The sequence below is a fragment of the Acinonyx jubatus genome, chromosome D1, assembly GCF_027475565.1.
Source record: "Acinonyx jubatus isolate Ajub_Pintada_27869175 chromosome D1, VMU_Ajub_asm_v1.0, whole genome shotgun sequence".
Classification (NCBI taxonomy): Eukaryota; Metazoa; Chordata; class Mammalia; order Carnivora; family Felidae; genus Acinonyx; species Acinonyx jubatus.
In genome coordinates, this window is record NC_069390.1 from 94,542,070 (window position 1) to 94,554,554 (window position 12,485).

At 46.8% G+C, this 12,485-nt stretch overlaps 1 protein-coding gene across 3 annotated transcripts in view; it reads right to left on the reverse strand.

The window, feature by feature from the left end:
• Positions 1–2,047: 2,047 nt before the first annotated feature.
• The window catches only part of SORL1 (sortilin related receptor 1), a 171,382-nt gene continuing 160,944 nt past the window's right edge, over positions 2,048–12,485 (reverse strand). The window contains exons 46-49 of one of the 3 annotated variants that reach the window (XM_027036764.2): positions 10,381–10,573; positions 7,545–7,757; positions 6,232–6,330; positions 2,048–3,836 (exon numbers count right to left, since the gene is read on the reverse strand). In XM_027036764.2, coding sequence (XP_026892565.1) covers positions 6,263–6,330; positions 7,545–7,757; positions 10,381–10,573 — 474 coding nt within the window. In that variant the 3' untranslated portion in view covers positions 2,048–3,836; positions 6,232–6,262. Of the gene's footprint in view, positions 6,331–7,544; positions 7,758–10,380; positions 10,574–12,485 lie in introns of all 3 variants that reach the window. The other 2 variants (XM_027036763.2, XM_027036762.2) reach the window with 2 other exon arrangements.

Here is a 12,485-nt window from a genome sequence, read left to right on the forward strand (position 1 = left end):
TTAAAATTGTATTATCTGTGCCCTTAAATTCCCTAACCACATAGTATTACTATTCTAGACCTCTAATACTGAAACCAAAAGGGCAAAGTAGCACGTGAATAAGAAAATAAATTTAAGAATGGAATAAATCCAGATTCAAATCTTGACTGTTTCCACTTACCACACGTGAGATCTCGGTTACTTCCCCTGAGACTAATGTAACTCACCTTTTAAAACACAGATTCGTATCTAAATCACAGGATCACTTTTAAAATGGCAAAAAGCTGTTTCTAGAGTTTAGCAGTGAGGGGCAAAGCATAGGGGTTCAGTAGAAGGGCCCTGTTATAATGCTAATCCAGTGAGCTACTTAATGTATAGGACTGGCCCTATGGGGTCTATCGGGCTTTTTGGTAAATGGCCTCGAGTTGTCGTCGAGAGTTCCTTTGTAGAGGTTTTTGGGTAGTCTAACTGTAAGGTTCTTTCTTAGTTTTTCTTTTAGAGTCAGGCTATCTGCCTTTAGCAGTGCCTTTCCATTTTTAATTTGCTGTCAACTGGGGAACGAGACATAGCTGACAGATGAAGTCAGAATTCGGGGGCTACCCTGAGGTGGTCCCCCAGACTCCAAAACAACGCCCTCCCAGAGTTAAACTTTAAAACCAACATATAATAGGCAGAACAATCTTACAGGTGCAATGGCTGTCAGGCCACGATGATTTTATTGTAACCCAGTCAGGGTTCATTAACATCAGCTATATAATGTTTTAGTGAAGGGGTGGGGGGCGGGGAGCTTGCTTCACCCACAAAACCCAAAAAAAGAGGAGTCAGTGGCAGATATGGGCGGTGCCCAAGCCCTGGTGGAGGGAACCTTTGGCGAAGGGACGTCAAGGATCAAGACCCCACTGGCAAGACTTTCCTCGGAAACGGACAGAGTTGCAACCCAAAGGTTTCAAATACTAAGTTCATATGGGGTACGTTATTCTTGTATTGGCACGCCAATCATTTGTTCGTTCATTCAATATTTATTGGGCAACCCCTATTCTCACCTGGGTCCCTCCCATTTCCTTTCTTCTGAGTCCATGTTACTAAGCAACCTCCTAGTTGTGTCTGGCTTCCTGGGCAGAGGGCCCTGGAAGGGGGAGAATGCACTGGCCACGCTAACATTCTAAGTAACAGGACTGCTTCCCGTGATGAGCTACTCAAGGGGCATTATTTTGTCGCAGATCAGTCTCAGGAGCTTGGTTAAAGTGCACCTGCTCACAAGAGACGAACTCACTAACGTGTTGACAAATCATCTAAACCTGGAGACCCAAGGGCTAGGTCACAACCAGGTAAATTCACCGTTGGGATTCCTCTGGGTGTGACGTGTTAGACTGTGTTCTGACGCTGAACGGTAACGGGGGTGGGGTGGGGGGTGGGGAGGCAGCGTGTGGGGTCAGAAATTCTTGGCACTGGAGGCTGGTTCCGCCATTCATGCTCTGGTTTCCCGAAGCCAGGTGCTTAGCCTCTCCGAGCCTCCATTTCCTCTTCTACACAACAGAAGGACAGTCCTTCGGGGTTCTCTTTTGGCTCAATGTTTAAACAAAAGCGACAAACCAGCAGATCTGTTGGGTTAGAAACACCTGCCTCCCCTTCTCTCCCGTTCCATGTTCTCCAGGCCTGACTGATGGGCCCACCTGCCATTCATTTACCCATCAGAGGGGCTGGCAGCATCCTTCGCACCACCCCACTGCCCACGGGAACCTCCTCAAAGTGCTCTTTGACAACACAGCACATCACACTGCTGTGCTTTCTTCTCATAAGACTTGAAAACTGCCTTCTTAGCCAATGGTGTCTCAGCAAATGTAGTGACAGCTTTAAGGAAGTCACTGCCCCTGAGTAATTCTATTTACTGCGAGAACAGCTGCCTTGACGTCTCCCCGCTCCTCGGCCAACACTAAGGCGTCGTGTTCTTCAAGGATCCACCACACGAGACCACCGTGGTCATAACAAGATTATCCCAGGCCTTCGTGTTCTCTCGTCTATCCCATACACATCCTTCCAAACCAGGCAAATCAAAAGGGCGTCCGGACACTGTACAGACCATCTTTATTGCGCTCAAAAGAACTCAAGACACGCGTAGACAGTGGGTTCTCATATAGGTGTCTCCTTCACCCAGTTAAATTTTTATTCAGTGAAAAAAGTTGACATTGAGACAAAAAATTATCGTAAAACTGTGCAACAATATAGTAAAATCTTCAGCATAAATTGGTGATTTGGAAACGCATCAAGGCAATCGAAATCATAAATGCCTAATGTCACCTTGGAGAGAAACAAGTATACGCTGTTTCACTTTAAATGAGAGCAGAGTAGGCCTTTATTTTGCTTCCAATGCTTTCGATTTTGCGTAAAGTTTCTAATAATTTGTAACAAGAGTCTTTAGATGAGAGATGACATGGAATATCTGAGAATAATGTTCCCTCAGCATTCATACTTATTCCATTTGCGTTATTGTACATGAGACAAATACCATTCTTGGGTTACTTGGCTCTGAGGATTTAATTCCTAACACAGCTGCTCAAAATCGGTGGGCAGAAACATACGCACAACCTATCCTCCCTCAACCCACGTTCAATGGTGGTTCCCATTCCGAGAACGTGCTCATTGTCCATGTACCCGACTGCGCGTACCTCTTGCTATCTATTCCATATCTCAGTCTTGCATAGAAAGTAGTCTATATGAACTTAATGCACTGGCTTTTATTACACAAAAATTGTACCTGAAACGCAGCACACACTCCAGTTAAGAAAAATAACATGCTAGGAATGTCAAGATACAATCTCAACAAAGTGAAGATTCTGCACAGGATTTGAGGGTCAATTCGGAAAATCAATATGGAGATGGTATTCGGTTGATTTATCTCCCGGACCCCTTGAGTGAGGGGTCTCCCAACTCTGCCGAAGGAAGAGAAAAATCTTCTCGGAGATTCACCATGATCCCCTTAGTAGGAAAGTGACCACCCAAACCTACCAAGATGAGGTTTCTGCCCTTAAGGAAGTACCGGGACTATCATAAGATGGAGTGACCGCCAGGTGGATGCTTGAAGGTAAGATTCTCCCAGGGGAGGTGGGTGGTTATCTACAAGAGCCTCACCACACCATCGCCCTCCCCAGTTCCCCCAGAATGGCCGCTATCTGAGAAGGGTTACGTTCCTTAACAGGCTGAAGCGTAGCTTAATCTAGTAGGCCAGGATGATGGGCAGGAGAGAGCATGTAGCTCTGTGTCCCACACCTGTTCCACCCAAATATCCCCAGAGATACTAGCAGAGATGGAACCCCAGGAACCTCTGTCCCCAAAGTCCCAAGTTTCCACCAGTTTCCCAGCATCATAACCATGTACCCGGTATGCCGGGGCAGCCAGGAGTTACTGGAACTTCTCACCTGTCTGGAAATGCCTGCATAGACGTGGCTTCTCCCCAGACTCCTCTGCAGAATTCTACTCTTTGTCATGTCATCCGCATGGACCCGTGTCTCCTCAGGCTCGAGGGGCATTCGATACCCATAGGGGCAAAGTCAGCTTCCGGAGAAAACTCTGTACACAGTGCCCCTGCCTGCCAAATTTTAGCGGTCCGTTCGTGGTCTGTCGTGGTCCACGGGCATGCGGGCTGCTGACATCCTAACGTGCGCACTGGGAGAGAAGAGAACTCTTTTCCTGTACGGTGTGAACTTTTGAGGTGGCATCTCCAACGAGGTACAAAGCCCCTTCTTCACAAACAACCAGGGGCTCCAACTGGTCACAGTGAAGACAATGATCTGGTCACGTTCAAAGGCTGCACATAGTTTGCGTTCTCATTTCCTATGGTCACTCCAACCTCTGGACTCCTGCAGACAGCGTATAGACACCACAACCCCACAAAGCTACGCGGAGGGAAGGAAGAGTGGGTGCTTCAAAAGTTCATAAAAATATACAATTTGCACATAGCTGTATCTACCTAGCTTAGTCTTCAGAAACTTAGCTCTTCTGTGTATATAAAATACTCTAGCCCTAAAAGGCTGCTTTTTCTCAAACAGCACAGTGGCGTTTTCCGAGGAGAGGGGTGATGGCCAGTCTATACAGTACTGTGCACTAAGCACTGGGAGGCGCTGGAGACAAGAATTGGAAGCTCAGGTATATCTCAAGTTGCCAACTGGAGACACAGGCCCTGTAAACAAAGGCCTGCCTACAGAATAACTGGAAATAAAGCCTCAGAGCCTTTTATATCAGCTTTCACAAATGCCACCAAAAGTTGGCCGAAAAAGAGAAGAAAACATACTTTCTAGGGGTTCAATTAAATGACTTGCCTCCCACCAGACTGTTCATCTTTTAGCTACTAAAAGAGCTTCACTTAAAGGGGTGGGGGTGGGGGGTAGGCCTTGGAGATCCGAACAAAACCCCAAGACAACACGAGATAAAACCAAAGAACTTCCATTCTTTGAAAAAGTAACAAAGGAGAGAGAAAGAAGGGAGAAAATGTGGAAGGAGGCTCGTCATGACCACCACGTGTTAAAATAAAAGGGAGCCTTACCCACGCAACATGCTACATGTCTATAGTTTAAGACACTCCTCCCTGAAAATATATACATGTATAAATTAAAACTTTTAGAACGAAAAAAATGGAATTGGCTCTTTGTTTTCCAGACGATCACTAGCTAGAGCGAAACTATATTATCACCCAAGAACGATACTTTTGGTTAAAAGAAAGCAAATACTTGTGAGAAGGTGATGTAAAGCATCCCAGAGGAGATGGGGTTTTTACAAAGCTCGCACGTAAAGGACACACATTCAGAAACATGACTTTGGACTATCCCCAGAGCTCACTGCTTCTCGGCTGAGAGGTTCTGCAGTGAGGTCCGTACGGTAGGAGTCACAACAACGCCGGACATTGGTGCCTACGACGCTAGGTCTAAAGGGCGGCCATCAGTCCACAATGGATTCCACGTACCTATCAAGTGGCCATGAACTGAATACTAGGGTGGCATTTAAAGGCAGAAGAAGAAAAAAAAAAAAAAAAAAAAGCTCAGCTTGTTCTACAGAGAGAATAAACTCTAGTTTTGTTCCACCTGCAAACTGGATAGAATGGTCTCGGATTTGTCGATCTCCTGTATCTCTGTTAAGAGCGAACAGGACTCTTGAAACTGGGCAGGGGTATGGGGGAAGCAGGTGGAAGGAAACAAAAAAAAGAGAGAGAGAGAGAGAGAGAGAGAGAGAGAGAGAGAGAGAGAAGGCACTGACCCAATTCAAAATGACTGCATATATCAGTGTAGATTTTTAAAGACAGTAAGTGGCCACCTCAACACAAATACAAAATTTTACATTCGAGATTCTTCAGTGGTGAGTAAAAACAAAAAAGCCAAAAAGGACAAAGCAGGTACTATGTCTGCCAGTGTATCTATCATGGCACAGACCTAGGATTCTCCCACAACCCGGGTGATTTTTTTTTTTTTTTGCAAGGGCCATGACACCGGGGTGTAATAAAGCAGGGTTATCGTTTTTGTAGCTGTGAAAGGCGCATATAGTAAGACTCCCTTGGCGTCAGAGAAGAAACTGCTGTCTGTTTGACTGAAACGGAGCAATGACTCAATGCGCTCTCCTGCCAAATACCATCAGGTGACACACGAGTGACTAAAAATGGATTGCTTCCGGAGTGGCGACAAAACTACTGTGGCTCCCCACCCCTCGACCCTACAAGGCGAGGGGTTCCTGACGGGCAGTGTTGGTGTCAGATGACCGCTAAAGCCTTGCCTTATACAGAGTCCCAATAAATTAACAAAGTAACAGGAAAGAACCTTCCCCTATCACACACACACTTTCATGTAAACTGAATCTGAACGAAATTTAAAGTTTGAGCACACCTTCAAGGAGGAGGGAGGGATCCCACCCGTCACCCTCTCTTGAAGTTTTTCTATTAAATACATTTCTGTGTCTTAGAAAAATAAAAAGAACGGCCAGTTTATTGAATCAAAATGATCTCACAGACTTAAAAGCATGCCCAGCAAGCACAGCCCTGTAAGACTACATTAATATGAAATTAAAGCAATTTGGTTACTAAAATCAACCTGGTTGGAAGTTCACAGTTGATGACTACAAAGTGTACTCATTCCTTTCTTTCCTTTTTTTTTGTTTTTGTTTTTTGTTTTTGTCTTTTGTTTTTGGCCCATATAAAAATAACATATTGCAACTCAAAGTGCATCTTTTTAAAATAAACCATCAACTATCTTTATCAAATAAAATATTTACACCATTTGGTTTCTAGTGAGGAAAAGCTCTTTCAGGCTATCACCATGGGGACGTCGTCTGAAAATCCAGTTATCATAGGAGCATCTTCGTCATCTTCCCCTAAAGGCAAAACAGTCGGTCCTTGGTAAGTTCCAGAGCACTTGCACCCAACCCCGACACCCACCTCTCCGCCCCAGCCTCCCCCAACACCGTCGCGAGCCCCAGCCTGGAAGATTGGTACCACGGCCCTCTAGGCACAGGGGTCTAAGCCGAAACCGAGCTCAGCTGACCCTTGACGCTCTTGGGTCACCTTCTCCCCGTCCATGGGTGACCAAGCTTATTTTAGTGGTAGCTTGAACTTAACCAAAGAAAGAAAGGAAATCATTAAGGAAGGAGAACCTTATGACCTATCCAAAAGTCCAACGGGTGACTTAGGTTCCCTAATTGGAGTTATCCACACCCTGCAACAACACTGTGAGCTTCTTTATCTGTTTTCTCCTCTGAACCCACACTGCTCTGAGGCAAAGGACCTCAGAGGGGTTGAAGCTATCTGAGGGCAGCTTCCCAGACTAAAGGATGTCCCCTCGTGGCCCCCGGTACAATCCTGTACAACCAAGTCACGATCCACCTTCAGTGATCACCGTGTGGTACCATTAACTTCTTTTGCCCCCAGTAACGGAAGCAAGGAACCCGCCCCATTCACGCAAAGCAGACCAAATACTTGTACTAAGCAAACAGGAAACTGAGAAGAGGAGGGAGCAAAGCTAATATCAAATGATCAGTGATCGGGGAATATACAAATACCTTTATAAACAAAAAAATATTATAGCTGGTTTACAGGGAAAAAACTAGGTATGTAAAGTCACAGTCCACATGTCTGCGCTCAGGGACGACCCCAAAACACACCTAACTTATTATATCAAGCGGTCCACTAGCTCTACAGTATTTCGTAATTATAATGAGCACGTAGACGTTTTAAAAGAGGTATTTCTTTCTTTTTTTCCATACCACGTTATGGGTACGTAAAAAGCAGAATGACTGGGGAGGTGCCCCTAGCGATCGGAAAGGGGCACAGCCAGATGGAAAAGGCTTCTCTGGACAGAAGTCAGTTGGGAAGGCGTGACGCCTGATCTTGACCGGGCTCTTCAAGGATGCCAGACCTCCGGGTCCAGGAAGGATGGAGAGGGGTTGGGAATTCCTGAAAACCTGCTGACACCTCGGGGGTATCGAAAGCCCAGGGCCTATCGATCGACCCTTTGGTACTTCCTACTCAGGCCACCGGCTTGGAGGGGGTCCGCGCAGGGAGGAAGAGCCAGGGCACCCGCCCCACTTACCCAGGTCGTCCCCGGAGGAGAAGATGGCCGAGCCCAGCCTGGAGCTGTAGTGGCTGTTGGCGAAAGCGGTAAAGCTGCTCCGCAGCCTCCGGTGCTTCGTGTACAGGACAGCAAACCCCACCGCCAGGCTCAGCAGTATCAGGAACAGGATGGGTACCACCACGGCGGCCACATCCGTAGACCTGGCCGCCTGGGCCGCGGACGCACCCGCACCTGCCAACGTTAAGACAGCCACGCATGAGCCCCCTCCGCAAAGGCAGCAGAGCCGCCCACCGAGAAAGCGGGGAGTTTGCCGAACGGTTACCCGAACCGCCTGCCCAGTGTGATGAGTTCCTGCCCGTGACGGCCGGCTGGGTCCCCACGCCGTGCCACGAGCCGAGAGACCACGGGCCTTGTGCATGCAAATACGGTAATTACGTTAGACTCCTAATCACTGCCTTGTTGTTGATTTAGATAATCTCCTGGAAGGGAGACCTTTGTTGGGGTAGCAACACTGATTTCGTTAGCGTTCTTACTTAAGACCACTCGCTGGCCTTACATAAGAGGATGTGAAATCAGACCACTAATTAACGAGGTTGCAATTATTTCCCCCTACTTGGCACCGAAGTCACTCTGAACTGCAATTACCTGAAGCTCCGTCGAGTGATACAAACGAGATCCCTTAACTGCAACACTGACTTAACAGCTCATGAAGTTTTATGAGGTTTTTTTACCTTACTTAAATAAGAGAGAGAGAGAAAAAACCCTTCCATATATGTTTAACATTTTAAAAATCCACTTGGCAAAGCCATTTAGGTGTCTGTAACCTGACAATGATGCCCACTTCCCACTATCTTAAACAAATTCTCACTTTATGATGATGTATAGATAGATTTGTACCAATAGGGCCCGAGGGCAAAGCCATCCCCCTGCTGGGTTAGGGCCAGTCTTAAAAATCCCTGGGGAGGGGGCGCCTGTCGGTTAAGCGTCTGTCTTCGACTCAGGTCGTGATCTCATGGTTCGTGGGTTCAAGCCCCGTGTCGGGCTCCGTGCTGACGGCTCGGATTCTGGAGCCTACTTCGGATTCTGTGTCTCCCTCTCTCTGCCCCTCCCCTGCTCGTGCTCTGTCTCTCTCAAATAAACAAACGTCCAAAAAAAATTTTTTTTTGTAATTCCTGGGGAAAGTCTGAGTGAGGCAGGAAAATGGAGCTTGGGAGTCCGTTTTAGCTAAGGAAGCAAAGTGGACCTTCCCTGTCCTATGAAGAGTTGAGGCAGTTCCCTGGTTTGGGGCAAGGTGCTGTGGCACAGGCCTGTGCCTCAGAGGGAAGGCTCAGTAGCCACCCAGGGGTTCATCCCAACAAGGTGCTCAACCAGATGGGCCAGAGAACAGCCATTTCTTGCGAGCCTCATCTAACAACTCAAGACGCATGTCTTTAAATTCTTTCGTTATTGACCTACGGGGAAAAGCCGTAGCAGAATCTTACTTCATACGTCCCAACGTAACCCCAGCTGTGAAGTGGTAAACTAGGGCAATGCTCTCGCCTGGAACGGTGAAGAGGAACCAGTGTGGCAGAGGAAACAAGAATGAGTGGGCCCTCACCTCCCCCACCCTGCTTCTGTGGTGGAAAATGGAGGCCTCACTGAGAGATTCTTTCTGCTGGACGATCTTGGTTTTATAAAGGCAACAGCTGTTTTCCCCCCAGAGTCTATTTCACAGTTGCTAATTGGTTTTGCTTAAAAAGGAGGCTCTATTTAGGAACTGCTAGGTTAACAAGACTTCTGTTGTGTGTTTTCTGTAAGACCTTCTCAGAACCTCTAATACGCTATGATTCTCCAAAGGGGACACGGTCTGCAAGGTCGTCCTCCCTCAGGGAGGTGCCTGGGAAACATGACATGACAGAACGCACAACAACTCTAACGCAAGACTTTGGCTTAAGCATCGGTGAGCTCCCGGCTGGGAGTAAATGGAACTGAAAAGACCAGTGGCAAAACGTTGGCTGAAATGCTGACCAAGCTACTACGATACAAGCAGCATTTCTGTGCAAATGAAAGGTTCCTCTCCCCTGCCCCACCTCTGCCCTCGGCATGACCCAACACTGGTATCTGTGAGTGTTCTTTAAGACAAGATGCCAGGCCAAATTCAGGTTCTGATCTGGACTGGCGGCTAAGACGAAGGGGGAGGCTATACAATCGGTTACTCTATGGGAAGGAGATTATCTACTACTGACTTGGAAGAATCCCAGGGAATATTAGCATACTAGAGGCTCTGAGAAGTCCTGCAAACAACAAGCAGTAGCACTCACACTAACCTAGTGTTTCCCAAGCAGAATCTCCTTTTTTTAACAAAACCTACTGCTAACCTATGCCCTTTTCTAGGCTCTACATTCAGAATTTGGTCACACGGTAACTCCAGCTCCTCACCCCATGCCTGGCTCGGGAAATATTTGTTAAATAAATCAGTGCCTGATTACACGGATGCACAAATGACTTTTTTGAACTGAAAGAATATTTTAATTTTTTTTTAACGTTTATTTATTTTTGAGACAGAGAGAGACAGAGCATGAACAGGGGAGGGGCAGAGAGAGAGAGAGAGAGAGAGAGAGAGAGAGACACAGAATCTGAAACGGGCTCCAGGCTCTGAGCTGTCAGCCCAGAGCCCGACGTGGGGCTCGAACTCACGGACTGTGAGATCATGACCTGAGCCGAAGTCGGACGCTTAACCAACTGAGCCACCCAGGCGCCCCTGAAAGAATATTTTAAATGTGCGTAAGAAAGACACGTATTCATCAGACCACGCCACATCCTTCATCTGTTTCCCCAGAGGTGAAGATGGAAAGTGGCCACACGAGCGACTCACCAGACCCCAGTTCGTCATACAGCAGGACAGCAGGCTCCCCACAGATCTGGCTGCCAAAAAGGCATCTTGCTTGCACAGTGAAAGTGTAATTATGACCCAATTTCAGGTTGGAAATTTTAAAGAAAGTGTCAGTAGTATTCCCAAGGTAAGCTGAGATATTCATGGCTCCATCCAACATGTGTATCTCATAGCCCTGAAAACAAAGACACGAGAGATTGTGCAGGAAGTTAAGTAAGGAATCTGACAGCTTCTATTACCGGGTCCAACTTTATGTGAGCTCCTTATTGCAGGCTTTTATAGATGCGAAAGCACTTTGGGTTTCTTACTAGATCTTTTTACATTACCACTGAGGTACTGGATTCAGAAAATGACAACTTCCCCATCCCAAATAGCTACCACGCCCACTTGTGAGCTGCAAAGTGGAAAAGTATAGCCCTAATAAAAGCCATTTTAATAAATATTTTGGTACGCATTCAAAGTTCTGGTCAAGAGTCCACTCATCTCAAGCAATATGAAATGCAACAAAGAATCCGGACAATTCAGCAACAGCTTGCTGTAATGTAATGGGATTTGACTCACGATAAATCCGGGTCGTGGTGGGACTCCAGCAGCGGGGCTGGAAAAGTCAGGACATTTCTGGGGAGAACAGTGTGTGGGAGCTTCCTTGTCAGCCCACAGCTCACTCCCCAGCCCCTCACTTTCTAGCTCTTCCAGGCTGATGGTGGCCCCAGAACAACTTGGCCTTGACTAGAAAGCACTTCAAAATTAGGGTGGGGACAGAACAGACTCCTGGACTTCTCTGATAATCTCCCAATATTCCAGTGTCAAACCTATCAACTCCCACCCCACCAGCACCAAAAAAAAGACCTCCTCTCTTAGCTCTATCCACATATTGGGCCCCACTGCATACTCACGGACTCTTGGTCCCCATTCCATTGACCTGTCTATTCTCTGAACTCTAAGCCAGGGGGAGAGAAGAAGGATGCGCTATATGCTTATGCCAGAACCCTCCACTGGGAGTCAAATACTGACCTGTCACCTCCACCTAAAAGCTGGGCCATGAGGCGGACCACTGGCTGCCAAACTGGGCCTCCCAACACCCCCTCCCTGGAATCCTGTCCCTCCATTCTTCTTTACAAACTAGCATTGATTGCTTCTATCTAGCACGTATTTGCTGTAGAGAGCGTGCAACATACATAAAGGTGTAAAGAAAAACATTCAAATGATACAAACGTCGGTCATTCGCTTAATTAACTATTAAACATCCTCTTCTCTTAGACACTAAAGTTATTTCCTCTTTCTTGCTATCAGAAATAAAACAAGGCCCTCAACAGAGCCTTGTACATAAATTCTTTATGCACATCGTTTCCTGAGAATAAAATCCTGAAAGAATTGCCGGGCCAAAGGATGCGAACGCTTTTTATTTCTGACATGTATCACCAAAGTGCCTTACAGAAAGGCTGAACCAGTTTGTATTCCCAGCATGCTAATCTCCCCAACTACGGCTCATTCTGGTAATACTCTTCCCCCCCTGCCAAACTTAGCTGATTTAATGTTGAAAGGGTCCTATCTTTGTTGTTCAGATCACCAGTGAGATTGATCCTTTTCTCTTTTGCCCACTGCTGCTGGAGTTTTTACTGTGTTGCCGGTACCTTTTCCAGAATCAGAATATTAGTCTTCTGAACTGCTTTGAAAGCTTTCTTTATATTTGAGTTTATTAACCATGTATAGGTCCCGGCGGGGAGAGTTGTGAGGATTTTCAAATTTTACTCTGGCTTTGCTTCTGGCATTACAGGGTGACCATTTACAACCCCAGCGCCCTTTACCGACGCTGTGCCGCGAAAGAGCCACAGTGGGTTTGTCGTGTCTCTGTTCAGCTCGTGCTTTGCTGACAACGGGGACAAGCCAGGTCCGCTCAAGAACCTGTCCACCCTCGGGTGACAGATCGGCAGAGCTACTCGCCCTCCTCCTCCCTCCCATCTCCTGTTGCGAATACAGTCATGGGTCTGCCAGTGACAAAACAAAACAAAACAAAACAAGTCTTTTCTGTATGTTGACGGACTATCTGCAGGTACTTCTTGCTCCCTCGGACATCACCGGAAAGA